The 15,425-nt window shown below is 38.5% G+C and overlaps 1 protein-coding gene across 2 annotated transcripts in view; it reads right to left on the reverse strand.

Annotated features, from left to right (window-relative positions):
* Positions 1–5,447, reverse strand: part of SUZ12 (SUZ12 polycomb repressive complex 2 subunit) — a 38,306-nt gene extending 32,859 nt beyond the window's left edge. For both annotated transcript variants that reach the window (XM_043903107.1, XM_043903106.1), the window contains exons 1-3: positions 4,835–5,447; positions 2,511–2,557; positions 2,362–2,426 (exon numbers count right to left, since the gene is read on the reverse strand). In XM_043903107.1, coding sequence (XP_043759042.1) covers positions 2,362–2,426; positions 2,511–2,557; positions 4,835–5,108 — 386 coding nt within the window. In that variant the 5' untranslated portion in view covers positions 5,109–5,447. The remainder of the gene's footprint in view (positions 1–2,361; positions 2,427–2,510; positions 2,558–4,834) is intronic.
* Positions 5,448–15,425: the final 9,978 nt, after the last annotated feature.

Below are 15,425 nucleotides of genomic sequence, written 5' to 3' on the forward strand. Positions count from 1 at the left end.
CCTATAAAATTTGAATGCCTCTATGAAGTGCAAGGAAAGTAAAAGACTTTAACAAATATATCAGATTTAATCTTACACCTGCATGTCAAAAGGAGTGATAAGTATATCCCAACAATGAATATTATGTTGTTGTAATGGTACAAAAGGAGTTCCCAAAACATGGTGAGCAAAGGAATAGTACTAAAAGCAATTTTGTAAAAGCAGTTTCAAGAACAGTGAACAAAGACCACAATCACTGGGCTAAATTCGTCACCTTCCAAATTCACTAACTACTTTGAAAAAGACAGCACTCATTTGAAGATAGTAAGTTGTTGTATAAGTGTTAAAAATAAGTCAGTGTCTTATACAGGCCAAGCATGCAACAAAAGAATAAAGTGATTCCTAATGCATTTTTACATGGAAAATAGACTAAATGGAAAGTGTATGTTTCTTGGCTGGCAAACTGCTTAGAAACTGTTCCAAAAGACAATTTTTTACCTATGGGGTACTAAATTAAGAAACTTCACTTCTACTACCAAACTTTTAAAATGGCTTCCACTCATTAGCGGACAAGAGAAATGTATCCCACAGTCTAATGAACAATAATGATGTACTCTTTAATCCACTTATAGATTAGCTGAAATCTACTTTTAAAGAACTTTATCACGTTAAATTAAAATCAGATAGCAATTTTTTTTTTTTTTTGGCCACATGGCAGCCTCCAGGATCTTAGTTCCCTGATCAAGGATTGAACCTGTCCTCCCTGCAATGCAATTACAGAGTCTTAGCCACTGGATCGCCAGGAAAGTCCTCTAGATGATCTCATTTTCATATTAAAAATATTGAAAGAAAAATTTACTACTTAATCAAATCCTCCTACTCTATAAGAGTAAATCAAGGGTCTGCAAATTATGGACCATTGGCCAAATCCAGCCTATTGTCTGCTTTTGCACAGCCCATAAGCCAGAATGCTTTTTATAAACATTTCCAAGTGATTTGATAATAGAGGACTCTAAATCCCAATTATGTTCAATGCTATCCCCTCACCCCACTTTGCAAAAATAAAAGAATTCCACATTTCTCACTAGTAGGCATGTATTATAAAACACTGCAGTACGGAATTCCTTGGTGGCCCAGTGGTTAGGGCTTAGTGCTTTCACCACCGGAGCCTAGGTTTAATCCCTGGTGAGGGAATTAAGATCCTGCAGGCCATGTGGCAAAAAAAAAACAACAACAAAAAAAAACACTGCACTCAATCATTATATTTTGAATTTCATCAATAAAAAAATTTGTTGACGTTTCTTTTTTGTATAATACCTATATACTACCTAATATCCTCAATTCTGCTTCCTAGACCACAAAGCCTAAAATATTTACCATCTAGTTATTTACAGAAAGTTTCCTGAACCCTGGCATAGAGTAGACAGGTAAATAATTGACATTTAATTCTGCTGCCTAGTCTATCACTTTCTTTCCAGTTATTTACAAATTTGACAGCTTTCACTGGTTAAATACGTGTGCAGGCGTGCGCACAATTGCGTGTGTGTGCTCTCTCTCTCTGGATCCAGAGGGATTATCAAAAGACAAACGGTTTTAACATTTCAATCCTTCAAAATACATCTAGATAGATCTACAAAACTAAACTATGTCTTACCATAAAAAACACTTGATACTTAGTATCCAGCAGGAGTCTCCAAATGAGTTTAGTTTCAAAGTTTACTGAAAAGCTTAATGGTTTTCCTAAGTCAAGACTATAACAATACCAAATGCTTAGTAGAGGTTCTCTCCTTTAAAGTTTTGTTCACTTGATATGCTCAGTAAATAATCATGGGCACAGAACAAGAAACTAGCATTCCATAATTATATACGGTTAAATGTTAAAAGCAAAAATAAGCTCTCTGATTCCACTTTAAGACTAAGTAATTAAAATTAAGAAGTTTTTAAAGACATTCCTATTGACTTCGAAAGTATTTCCCTTTTAATAAAACCACCAAAAATATAAAATGAGATTTCTTTATTGTTCATAAAAGAAATACTCAGACATTAACTGGTAAACTTATGTATCAAAGATAAGCTCCCATGAGCCCTAATTTAGTAAATATTTAAATCAACTCCTACCAAACTTGAAAAAAACTATTAGCACAGAGCAAAAACATCAGTCAGTAAAATCACTTCATTTACTTCACTACTAAATCATTTCTATCAGGAATAAACTGGCAATCAACTGGGATTTACAAAAGTGGTACTTTAAAAAGTCGCTTTGCAATCAATTCAATTACTCTTTCACCTCAGTTTTCATATTTAACCTTTCATTAGAGATTGTACTTTAAAACAAAATTTTAACATGGTTTGATCAACTTGAAATAAATTCATAAAATGTACCTTTTGATGTTTGTTCTGGAGTTTCGATGAGACATGTAAGTAAGAGTTCTATGCAAAAATATTGGCTATAAAAAAAGTTAAAATATTCAAATTAAATAGGTGAAATTCTAGGAAAAAAATAATGCTGATGAATTTTGTTGATTACTTACCGCTATAAGATTTCGTGTTCGAAGAAATCTATAGATCTGCGTTGGTTCTAGGTAACAAAAACAAAATCCAAATGTTATCTAAATTCACTCATTACTTAAGTTATTAACAAAATACCAACCCAGCCCATGTTATAACCAATATAAACTAATCACCTATATGAAAATCATGTACTGAATATTTACATCAAGAAAATTAGTATGAAAAATTACATTAAATGACATTCAGTCTACAACAGTCAAAAAATGCACCTACATTTATTTTAAATTTAAGGTACTCTATAATCTTTGTTTTTAAGCCTTGCATATCTAAGGCAGCTATTTTTAAACGAGTTTGTATGCAGAACTGAAGAGAGTTAATATAAACTACTAATAACCCATCTCTTTCTAAAAAGTAGCTAATATGAGATAGTTGGATTCCGTAAAAGAACTCCATATTGATGCCAATAACAAAAATGAAATGTTCACTTTTTAATTGGTCTTTTCAAAAGTCTGTGCAGTAGTCAGCTCAAACACAATACAACTGTTACCTAAATAGATGTCCCAATACAGATATGAGCAAAGTTAGTCAGTACTGAAATCTAAAACACAGATTAGCTAAAATTTTCATTGAATTTATTTCTAGCTATAGTTGAAGTTTCTATTTTGCTCAATGTAAATATTACCTCAGTATGTAAATACTATTGCAACACATATTTTTAAATAGATTCCCAGAATGTTTTTAATGTTGTTTAGTTAAACTTGTTACAAAGGACGTATGTTATAGATAGAAAATATTTTATACACAAATACCATAATACCAGTTACATTAATGACATGTTAGTAATATATTTCTTTAAATAAAGCAGTATAAAAATGACTATATTAGTAAATACATCAAAGCATATACACGTCTCAGAAATTAGAGAAGAATCAAGTTGTTCTATGACCAAATCTCTTTTTCCAAATCTAACTCTTAATGACAGTTCATTTCTACAAAGCAGGCTCATCAGAAAGCAAGACAGATAAAACTTTCTTGGAGGATTTGTCTTCTCATAATGTTTAGAGAGAATTTTTTAAATTTCCACTCAATTTTTAGTTAGCTAAGTTTTAGTCTCAAACTAAAAGGAGATGAGATGTTTTAGAAAGAGTACAAACATGTATGTTTATTGTCATCACTGTGCTTTAGTATTTCCAATTGAAAGCCTCTACAGATTTCCCAAACTATATTAAGGAAACGCAAGAATAGTGTAAATCTCTCTCAAGCAGGTTCAATACTCATTTCAATAAAAACTGAAATTCCTTGTATTAAATTTCAATTAGAATTTCATGAAACACTAATGAGAGAGAATGAAAGAAGGGTATTAAACAATGTAATACATCTTTCCAAGCACAGCTGATACCATGCCCTTAACATATGCCACGGAAAATTGTAAATAAAGACATTGAGTGGTAAAGCCGAGTTTATTCAAGTTTCTGTAAGATATCTAGCTGTTAAATATCATCCAGATACAACATCCATACCAAAGCAGAGAGGAAAACCACCAGGACGTAAAATTCATTAAAGAACAGGGCAGGTTACTCATAGTCATGCTGTTTCTTAACAAATTCTATTGTTTGTTTCCAGACACCTTGCCCCCTTCCTAAATTAAGTCGTAGCTTTGCCCTCGAAACAGACCTTAAAAACAGAAATTGACATCAGAAAATGTTCTGAAATGAAGACAAACACAACGGGCAGAATTCCGAGAGCGTATCCAGAGAAGTGAGTTGCTTAAGCACTACCTGTCTCAGTTTACGTCCCCCTTAAATGGGTGGAAAGATTTGAAAGGTTTAGAGCATCAAAAGGTGCCATGTTAATGTGCAGCACCAAGTTCTTGCGAAGGCATTTCAGACTGACAATTTGGTCGATTTTACTGCATTCCTCTCTTCACAGGCTTAATTTTGCTCCTCTGAACCTTCAACCGACAGCCTTGTACTTCTGGAGTACGGAAGGCATGAAAGAAAGCAAGAACTAGTCGTGTACCGATCCAACTGTACAGTTCAACCGTGACCTCCTCACCTAAAAGCACCCTGCTCTTAACGCGGGGCCCCACGGCCTCAGCTCGCGTGTAAATCTTTGGGGAGGCACGAACCTCACCTGGACCCCTTAGCCTATCTCCCCCAAAGCCCCTAGACTTAGAGCCCCCGTAAGCCGTAACCCCCGAAGGCGGAACAGCCCCCTCAATTTCGCCCTCCACTCCCGAATCAAACCGACTCCAGGAGACGAAGGGGGTCCCAGCACGAGTGTCCCGGCCCTCTAACGCTGCAAGAGTGGAGATTCCTGCCCTCAAAGCCTCCAACACACTCACTCTCAAAGGCCTGGAGGAAAAGCTCGTGGTCAGCCTGGACGTGCTCCATTTTCGGCTTCTTCACCGGTAACACCGCGGCCCCCGCCGCTGCCGCCGCGGAGGAGGAGGAGGAGGCCGAGTAACTGCCGCCGCCTCCACAGCCCCCGCCACCGGATTTGCCGCCCGACGCCGTCGCCGCCGCCACCGCCGCCGAACCCCCGAAGCCGCCTCCCCCGGACCCCGCGCTGGGCCCCGAGCCGCCCCCTCCCCCACCGCCGTGCTTCTGAGGCGCCATCGCGGTTCCTGCCTCCTCCCCCCGCCAGCTACCCGCCGGGCGGCCCCGGAGAGTAAGCGCCTGCAATACCAACCGCTCGCCCCAGCAGGCTCCGGCGGACCGAGGGGGGAAGGAGGAGAGAGGGGAGGAGAGGGGAAGGGAAGGGAGGAGGAGAGGAGGGAAGGAGGGAGGAAAAAAAAAGTGTCTCCTCCTGAGAACCCCGCTCCGCTCGAGAGACCGCTCACCCTAGCCTGGCCTCGCTCCGCCCACTTCCCCCGCCCGGCGCTCTGATTGGTCGGCGGGAGCGCGCGCCGCCCGGCCGCCCAGCCCGTTGGCCCGCGGATTCCCCCGTCAGTCACGCGGAGGCGCTTCTCGCGGAGGCGCGGCTTGGTTGGCCCGTGCGCGCTGCCGATCGCGGGCCCGGCCGCCTCTTTGAACTGAATTCGCGGGAAAATTAGGGGTCGGAGCGGCCTTCCTGCTGGCCCCGGTGCATTCTGGGGAGAGAGGGACCCAGCGAGCGGCTTAGGGAGCCGTTTCTCGCCTTCTGAGCGTCGTCAGTCGCTGCCCCCGGGGTATACAGGACCCCTGAGGAGAGGCGGGCCTCTGAGGAACTGGGGGGCGAGGGCCCTGTTAAATGATCTGAGATCCATGCTGGATCGTCGAGTCTCTAACTTCACAGGAAGGGGCCTGCCTGAGGGTTTGGTCGGGTCGGGTAGGGTAGCTTCTGGTCTAAGGGGCTCGCGGAGCGGGGATCGCGTCCCCGGTCCCCTCGTCACCACGTGCCTCAAGCCGCCTTGGCCGAATCCCACCCAGCGAGACCTGGAGAGGACTGGGGCAGCCAAGGGGTTGCGGCTGCTGCTCTCGAACGCCGCAGGGCTCCACCAAAGGGAGCGATTTCTAGGGAGCTTGAATGTCCAAAAATCAAATGAAAACGATTTTCTGAAGGTGCGGTGAGGCTTCAGGATGCTTACTGAGAGAGGTTGTGGCTTCTCAACATGTTAGAAGCAAAACCTAGATATTTGATCCCCGGATACCAATAGAGTTGTCAGAGGGACAAACTAGACGAGTTCTTAGAAGTACCTACACCCATCTTGAGAATCTATTCAATTTGCGCTCAAAAACTGTAGAGGGAATCCGGTGTTTTCGCCTGTCTCTTTTAAAACGAGATGCGTAGGCCCGATTCAGGCTTCCGGTCCGGACCGGTTTGGAGTCGAGCTAATACTCCGAGATTTGAATTTCAGGTTGGGCAAGATGATCTCTAAGGACGTCCTTCCAGTTGAAATCCTGTGATCTTGTATTACATTAAAATGAAATATTATCTTCGAAAATTGCAATCTATAAACACAGATCCATTTCATACTTCCAATTATATTTTTTTAAATGCTTGCGTTGGGCCCTTTATAGTTAATTTCAAAATGCTGTTTACGAAGCAGGCATCTTTGGAATGGTTATTTAAATAACCAGAGCGCTGATTTTATCAATGCATTTTCTACTTAAGAAAGTGAGCTCTGCAGATTTTGCATGTAGTATAAAATTTGGCATTTCAGAAACACATCCGAAAGTAGGTGTACCTGTTGCTGGTTTTTAAGTAGTCTGTATTTTTAGTCAGAAAGTTCAGAATGCTCTCCTGTGTTATACTGTTCTTTACTCAGTATATTTTTTAGTTTCCCCCTACCAAAATAAAGAAGAGATTTTGTTTTGTTGTCTAGATTTCTGAAATAGCCTTTTCCTAGAAGCTTGTGGGGTATTAGATCTTGCTAAACTGCTCATCTTTAGGTTTACAGGGTTAGAAAATGAAGTTTCATCAATTCAGTCAAGGTCTGGAGTACTAAGCGTACTAAGCAAATCACAAAATATCAAATTATAAACCTAAAGGCTAATTTGTTGATTAAGAGTAAATATAACTGACAAAATTACCAGTCTTCATCATTTAGGAGAATGGGGTTCTCCTTTTGAAGGGGAGGGTGGAAATACAGGTAAAGCCAAAGATAAAGACCAAGTCACAGGTTATCATAAATCTTAAATGAACAGAGAAATGGAACCAAAGGATTTGGGATGTTGGTAAACGGTATTTCCTTTAAGAATGCCATGGTATAGCATTCTAGGCTTCACCCTGAGCAGTTTTAATGTACAGTAGCTAACCAGTACTGATCATGAGAATCAAAGCTATCCATGCTATGGAAGAGTTGTGTAACACATTCTCTTTTTGTATTCTCCTTTGTCAAGAATGTATGTAGCATACTGAAAAATCCTTATAACCTCAAACAAATTAGAATTAATTGAGGGCTTATCTTGGTCACATTACTGTCTTCTTAATCAGATTATGTTCCGTAGATAAAATGTCAATAGATCACCCCAAGGTTGGTCACTTCTGTGACTAGGTTGTTTTGTTTTTAAGTTTGGTGTGGCAACTGTTTTTGAGACTGGTGATGCCAATTCACTGTCAAAGACAGGTATATGTTTAGTCCCTGACCTCACACTGAATTTGAATTGCTTTCCAGGGTTTTGTTTGTTTTGGCTTTGATGCATATTTGGAATTGGTAACTGACCTTTTATATTTCCTAGCACCAGACTAGATATGTGTGCAAGGAAAGAATAACCATCATATTGACCTTTATAGTTGTGAGTATTCTTTTATGTATGTTACCTCAATTTGTCATAATGATCCTATGAAGCAGGCATTATTTTCATTTTACAGAAGAGAAAATAGGCTCAGAGAAGTTAAATCACTTGCTTATTTAGTGGCAGAGCTGTGACTTGGACCCATCACTTTAAGATTAAGCATTGAGTCTATTAGAGTAAGCCAATAAAAGCTATATCAGAAGAAAAAGAACGTTTAAGTCCTGCTTTGAGGGAACTAAAGTTCTATTTGCTGACATGTTCTGAGAGATATATAATCAAATTCGGTTTTTAAAAAGGAATGGCCTCCAAAGTAAAAATATTAATAACCTTCCTAATAAAAGTTAGTATGAAAAAATAATTTCAACAGTTCTGTTTGAAACTTAAAAGTTTGCATATTTTTCCCTTTGTCTAGAAAAGAAAAACATAAGAACCATGGAATATTCACTGTGTATTATGGGGTTTTCATAATAAACCCCTGATTTGTGTGTGTGTTTATCTAGGTTTAACTAGATATAATAAGGGTGGTAGTAAGGCATAGTTAGAACCCCTGGGACAAAAAGAAACTTGACACTAATAATCTGAGGGAGGAGAAACCACCTGAGACACAATGGAAATATCTAAACCTGAATTTTGGGAGGCCTATAACCGGAGATAACTACTATGCCCAATTTTTTTAAACTGTGGGACAAGTGATTTTATGTTTAATTTTAAGCAAAAGCAGGAGTGAATTGAGGTTTATTGAGCATTCTATCCATACAACAGTTGTATACTGTTATTTACTATTGTTAGTCTCTTACACACAAGTAATTGAATCTCAGAGAGATTAAGTCACTCTCTCACCATCCCATAGCTTTTAAGTGGGCAAGCTGAGATTTGAACCCAGTTACAGGGAACTCAAAACCCCATGTGTTTTCCAGTAAAACAAAGGTCTCCAGGCTGTCATCCTGGAAGACCCGGAGTTTCAAAAAGCAAGCGTAGGCTCTACTTCCCCATTCATCTGCAATCAGAGCTGTTCCGCTTTTCTGTGTTCTGTAATTTGTTCAAAGATAATGGATCTGCTTGCTCGAGAAATATTTTTTGAAAACCACTGCATTACTCTCTGCTACCTTCCCAAGCCTGATAATGAGGAGCAATGAGCTAAAATGGCACTAATAATGTGGGCTATACTCACCTCAAAATTTGACACCATGAAAAACATGAGTATGCTAAGAGTAATGAAATTTACTTAAAGTAGTAGTGAAATATAGATGAAAAAAATCTGTTTCTCACCCATGCCCTGTCCAGAAAAAAAAAAATTAATCTTCTTGCTTTTGTTATCCCTTATCTTTGTGTGAACTGATTGTTTCCAAATTAAGTTTCCCCTTCATTTTCTAAGGGGAAGAAAAGCATTACTATGTCACCATCCTTCATAAATAATATCAACAAAACTAGATAGATATTATACCACTTCCATAATAATGCTGTAGTCTGAATTTCCATTTAAAATTTGTAAGTTCACCTTCATTGTACAATTTCTGATTACTATTGATAATCAGAACAAATTAAGAGATACAGGCCTTTATTTTTAGCTTGTTGTTGTTTTACAGATACTGTTCTTATTTTCCTGAGACAGTTTTCCTTTGACAGGTATATTTAGCAATTACTCTTTATAAATAACTTTGTTATGTGAAAACAAATTTTATAGCTAGAAGAAACTTAGTATCTAGCTTAAGCCTCTTTTTATACACCTGACGAAGCTGAATTCCAGAGTTTAATTTGCTAAGATTACACAGGAAGTATATGCTGAGAGAGAATCTATAGGGTTAAATACTTGTGGAAAAGCTGCCCCTTAGCGTCTACATTCAGTTTTATTTAAGATGTTGTATGTTCTTCTTTAAAAAAGTTCTTTTCCACCTTGCCCTACTCAGAATTTTATTTATACCTGCATACTATCCAATGGAACTAGATCCTGGGGAGACATTGCTATTATTCCTGATTGAGCTAGTTTTTTCTCCTTCACATTCATGGCTTCCTGCAAGAACTTATTCATGTGACTAGTTTGAGAAAGTTGCCACCTTCATGGTTGAGCTGAATAAGAGGGATGTCCTGAAGAGACTACCAAATGATTTGGCAGCTGTTTTTGATAGAACAACACAGAGCTTACAAGTTGCCACTGGGATATCTAGTACTCTGTGTGCCTGCAAGAAATTCCCTGAGATTATAAAAGCAGTGGGCAATAGATTTCAGAATTCTGTAACCATTTTTTAATCACAGAGGCACTGTAAAGAGAACAATTGGGGGAGTAGGACTTCTACTTAATATCAAGATAAATTAAGTTTCTGTACTTTGGGGATCAAATTAATACACAGAAGCCAAGAAATTAATTTGGTTGGGCTTCAGAGAGCACTCTTCGAAGAGTTTCCTTAATGGGAGAGCAATGTTTCTGGGTCTATTTCTATTTTTTAAATCTAATTTTTTCCTAGATTTTAAAAGTTTGCAACAAACTTAGGAGAAAGAACATTATACTATCAGTTAACTCTTGACTTGTCATTATTTCACAGTGTGAGTTTGATAAAGTTATTGAAGTTCTCTGGTCTTTGTTTTCTCAAGTATAAAATTAAGGATTGATTTAGAATAGTGACTTTTGTCCATAACAGAATCCCTGGAAGTTGAAGGTAGAACATGTATTATGTGGGAAATCATGTTCAGCATTATAATTTTGTTTTTGAAAGGGAAAAACAAAGCTATCTACAGTTCTTATACTATAATCAGTAAAAATAAAGTTCTTTATTAATGAATATATGAAAAAATAGACAATCTTCCATATACCACATGACACATCTATAATATGTGTTCTTTTTTTTATATATAATATGTGTTCTTTTTTTTTTATATATAATATGTGTTCTTAAAGTACATCTCCCTACAAAGATAGACATGGGTTACAGAGGTAGGGGAATAGGAACTTTTTAAAAAATCGAACTAGGTATAGAGGAAAAAAAAATCAAGAAACACTGATATAGGTTATTGTTAAAGTTATCCCAGTTCTTTAAGTCTAAGAAAAATAACAGAAATAACCTTCCAGTGCGCTATACCAAAGTTAAATTCATCCAGATGTCCTTTTCTACAAAATTATAAAACATGGGTTCTACTTTTGATTCCTGAATGAAACAATAAACAAAAGGCAAATAGTGTTATCTTTTCTCTAATGGAACAGATAAGGGTTAAAAACTCAGCTCAAAACAGGTCAAAGGATGTAGAAGAGTGCCCAGTAGGAAGGTAAACTACACAATATTTAGAATGGGAAATGAAAACAGGAAAGTTTATATTGTACTTATCTAAGAATATAAAAATCTTCTTTCACCAATAAAAGCAAAAATATAAAAAATGCTGAGAGTCCAAAAAGCTCTGAGCCGACTGAATTGCCCACAGAGAGGAATGTTAAAAAATAAGTTGGTAGGCCTTTTAACAAAAATTCAGTAATTTATTCAACCAATCTTCAATTAATTGTCACATATGAAGAAAAAAAAATAGAGAGGCCTGTACAAAGAAGAAAAAAGAAGAGGCCTATACAAATTGCTTTTAGGAATTTGTTGAGACTTCTTCAGGGTCCCAAATGGTCAATTATTTTTTAATGTTTCACAAGTGTTTAAATAATATGAATATTTTCTGTTTTGTCCAGAGTTAATCATGTAGGGAATTCCATGGCAGTCCAGTGAGTAGGACTTGGCATTTTTGCTACAGGGGGCTAGGTTCAGTCCTGGTTGGGAAACTAAGATGCCTGAAAGCCTCCAGTGGTCCAAAAAATACCCCCAAAAAACAGAGTTAATCATCTATGTCTGTCTACTTCTCCATCCATGGTCCTCATGCTCCTTAGTCTCCTCTAGTCTGTGACCTGTAACAGCTTCTCAGACTTTCCTTGTTTTTGATGACCTTGACAGCTTTAAAGAGTACTGATATTTTATATAACGTTCCTCAGTTTGGATTTGTCTGATATTTTTCTAATTGAGTGGGGTTATGGATTTTGGAGAGGACGATCTCGGAGGTGAAGTGCCATTTTCATCACTTCATGTCCAGGGTACCTGACGTCAACATGGTCGTCATTGATGATGTTAACCTTAATCACCAGACCAACTTAGTATTTGACAATCTTCTCCACTCCCATCCTTGGAAGCAAGTCCCCATATGTAGCCCACACTCAGGTGTAGTGATGGAGGTTGTGGTGGTGAATTAAGCTCTTCTTTCTTGATGGGGGAGTAGTTTTGTAAGTTATTTACAATTTCTCTGCATAGGAGACTTTTCTCCCTCATTTCTGTATTTTTTCAATCATTTATTTATGGGTGTTTACTTGGATACTTTGGGCTATATCCAATGCTACGTTATTTATTTTGTTCAGATTGTTCCTGCTTTGGCCATTGGGGAGATCGGCCCCTTTGACGTGGCCCCATGATTTGTGTTTTGTTTTTAGCAATTTCTCACTTTCTTGTATTGTAAGTGCCAGCCTCATCTTATATATTCCCTACCCTAGTCTTCCGTTCAGTTCAGTGGCTCAGTGGTGTCCAACTCTTTGCGACCCCATGGACTGCAGCACGCCAGGCCTCCCTGTCCATAACCAACTCCCGGAGTTTACGCAAACTCATGTCCATTGAGTCAGTGATGCCATCCAACCATCTCATCCTCTGTCATCCCTGTCTCCTCCTACCCTCAATCTTTCCCAGCATCAGGGTCTTTTCAAATGAGTCAGTTCTTTGCATCAGGTGGCCAAAGTATTGGAGTTTCAGCTTCAGCATCAGTTCTTGCAATGAATATTCAGGACTGATTTCCTTTAGGAAGGACTGGTTGGATCTCCTGGCTGTCCAAGGAACACTCAAGAGTCTTCTCCAACATCACAGTTCGAAAGCATCATTTCTTCAGCACTCAGCTTTCTTTATAGTCCAATTCTCACATCCATACATGACTACTGGAAAAACCATAGCTTTGACTAGATTGACCTTTGTTGGCAAAGTAATGTCTCTTCTTTTGAATATGCTGTCTAGATTGGTCATAACTTTTCTTCCAAGGAGCAAGTGTCTTTTAATTTCATGGCTGCAGTCACCATCTGCAGTGATTTTGGAGCCCAAAAAGATAAAGTCTGTCACCATTTCACTGTTTCCCCATCTATTTGCCATGAAGTGATGGGACCAGATGCCATGATCTTGGTTTTCTTAATGTTGAGTTTTAAGCCAGCTTTTTCACTCTCCTCTTTCACTTTCATCAAGAGGCTCTTTAGTTCTTCTTGGCTTTCTGACATAAGTGTGGTGTTATCTGCATATGTGAGGTTATTGATATTTCTCCCAGCAATCTTGATTCCAGCTTGTGCTTCATCCAGTCCAGCATTTCTCATGAAGAACTCTGTATATAAGTTAAATAAGCAGGGTGACAATATACAGCCTTGATGTACTCCTTTCCTGATTTGGAACCAGTCTGTTGTTCCATGTCTGGTTCTAACTGTTGCTTCTTGACCTGCATACAGATTTCTCAGGAGGCAGGTCAGGTGGTCTGGTATTCCCATCTCTTGAAGAATTTTCCACAGTTTGTTGTGATCCACACACTCCAAGGCTTTGGCATAGTCAATATCAGCCGTTTCTCCAAGAAGCTCTGATTCCTTTAAGGGGAGAAATGACAACCAAATTCCCCTGTACAAGGAAGGGTGGCACAGCTCATTGCCCTTCCCAGCAAACATTGGTGAGAGAAAGAGGCAATGAAGGTCTGCTTCCCAGCTCTTTCCTGGCAGAGCTCACCCTCCAAACCAAACCAAACCTCCACCCTCTTTAACGTGAGTCCCCATCATAAGGGGCATGTTTCAGGTTTCTCACGTTAAGGACTCCTGGAAAATTGTAATAATCAGTTATATTTTTTCTGATTCTAATGATGTTGTTTCTATACTCAGTTAAAGCAGAGTTCCCCTTATTCCTCCTTAGAAGCTAGTTTTCATTTCTTGGAAATCTTAAAATTTTACTGAAGTGTCTGAGCAGAAGAAGGGAGAATAGAATATATCTTGAACAGAGGGGATTTCACTAGAAAACCTGCAAACAGCGTTGGGGAGCTTGTTTTATTCTGGAATAAATGTTTCCTGACCCTGTGAGTTTGGGAGTATTTCAGAGAGAAGAATGGCAGGTAACAAGTAGTCTGAAAAGCTGTGAGTCTTGAAGACTTTTTCAAGTGCCTAAGCTACTGAATCCTACTTCAAACAGAGCCTTTTGTAAAGTTAATAAGTGTTCCTTATTTCTCAGGAAAAGGGCTTGCAATGTCAGAGTCCTTCCTACTTTCATATTTTACCTCATTATTTTGATGGCTATACTGCCTGTCTCCAGTCACACCAGTTTAAGCATTATTCCATGAATATTTCTATACTTTCTTACTATGTTTGGAATGTCTACCCCTCGTTTCCTCATCAAAGTGCTACACATTTATCACTTTAACTTAGATGTCATCTCCAACATGAAAATATCACCTAAAAAAAAAAAAAGAAAGAAAATATCACCTAATCTTCCCAGATAGAGTAAATTACCCACAGTGTATGGACTTGTCTATCCCATTAGCCAATGTCTGTGCTGTGCTTAAGTCGCTCAGTCATGTCCAACTCTTTGCGACCCAATGGACTGTAGCCCGCCAGGCTCCTCTGTCCATGGGGATTCTCCGGGCAAGAATACTGGAATGGGTTGCCTTGCCCTCCTCCTGCAGGGGATCTTCATCTTTAAAGCCTACTGTGGAATAAGCATTCAATCAATGTTTGTTGAGCTCATTAACAAAAAAAATGAACATATCTGCATAAAGTTGCTTCAGGACTGCTTGGTGAACATCAGAGCTTGCCCCTAGGCAAATATTTATAAAGTGTTAAGAGGAAAAGACACACTAAAATGGGAGGCAAGGTACCTAGCTTCTCTAATCCTAGCTCAACTAGCATCTACATGGCCTTAGAAGTCACTTCAACTTTCTGGGCCTATTTCTATACACAATTAGAAGATTCCACTGGATCAATTATTTTCAGTCTGGAGTGAGATCATAATGTCAAATATTTGGGGTCAGAAATATCTCATCTTCTGATAAGATAATTGCTAATCCTATGACATTCTCTGATTTCTGGGAAGCTTCTTATGGCTCAGTTATAGCTTTCAAGTTTATTTCATATGCTGCTATCCTATTACTTTCATTTATGTTTTACATTTTTTCTATGACATTTCTTCTGCTCATACATGTAAATATACTCCAGAAATTTAATATTTTACATTATTTCACATACTTTAATACTCCTACCTTTCCTATATATTGATAGATTTTTAAAAAATCCTCTATTAGTTCAGTCTAATATTTGTGCACTTAAGTGAATTAACCAGGTTTATTCTGAGGACATTTCTTATAGAAAAAAGGACTAGGACTCTTCAAAATGAAAACTCCACTTTATCTTTAGAGCTTGTGATGAGAAAAGTATATAATGCTGAATAAAATTTAAAAACCCAACTCACTAGTAGACCTAGAAAGATAAGGAAAGGTTTTTTTCTTGGTAGATCCCCAAGGCTGTATTAGTCATTTGCTAGACATTCCTGTAGTGCTTTGTTGTTTGTGTTGTACATACCTTTTAAAAGGTACTTATCACATTCACATTCATTAAGTGTGTGTTTAAGTTTCTGCTTCTCCTACTACAGTGGGAGTACATCAAAGAAAGAAAATGTGTTTAATTCATCCTTGTATCCTCTG

Source organism: Cervus elaphus, chromosome 5 (genome assembly GCF_910594005.1).
Source record: "Cervus elaphus chromosome 5, mCerEla1.1, whole genome shotgun sequence".
In the NCBI taxonomy this organism is placed as follows: Eukaryota; Metazoa; Chordata; class Mammalia; order Artiodactyla; family Cervidae; genus Cervus; species Cervus elaphus.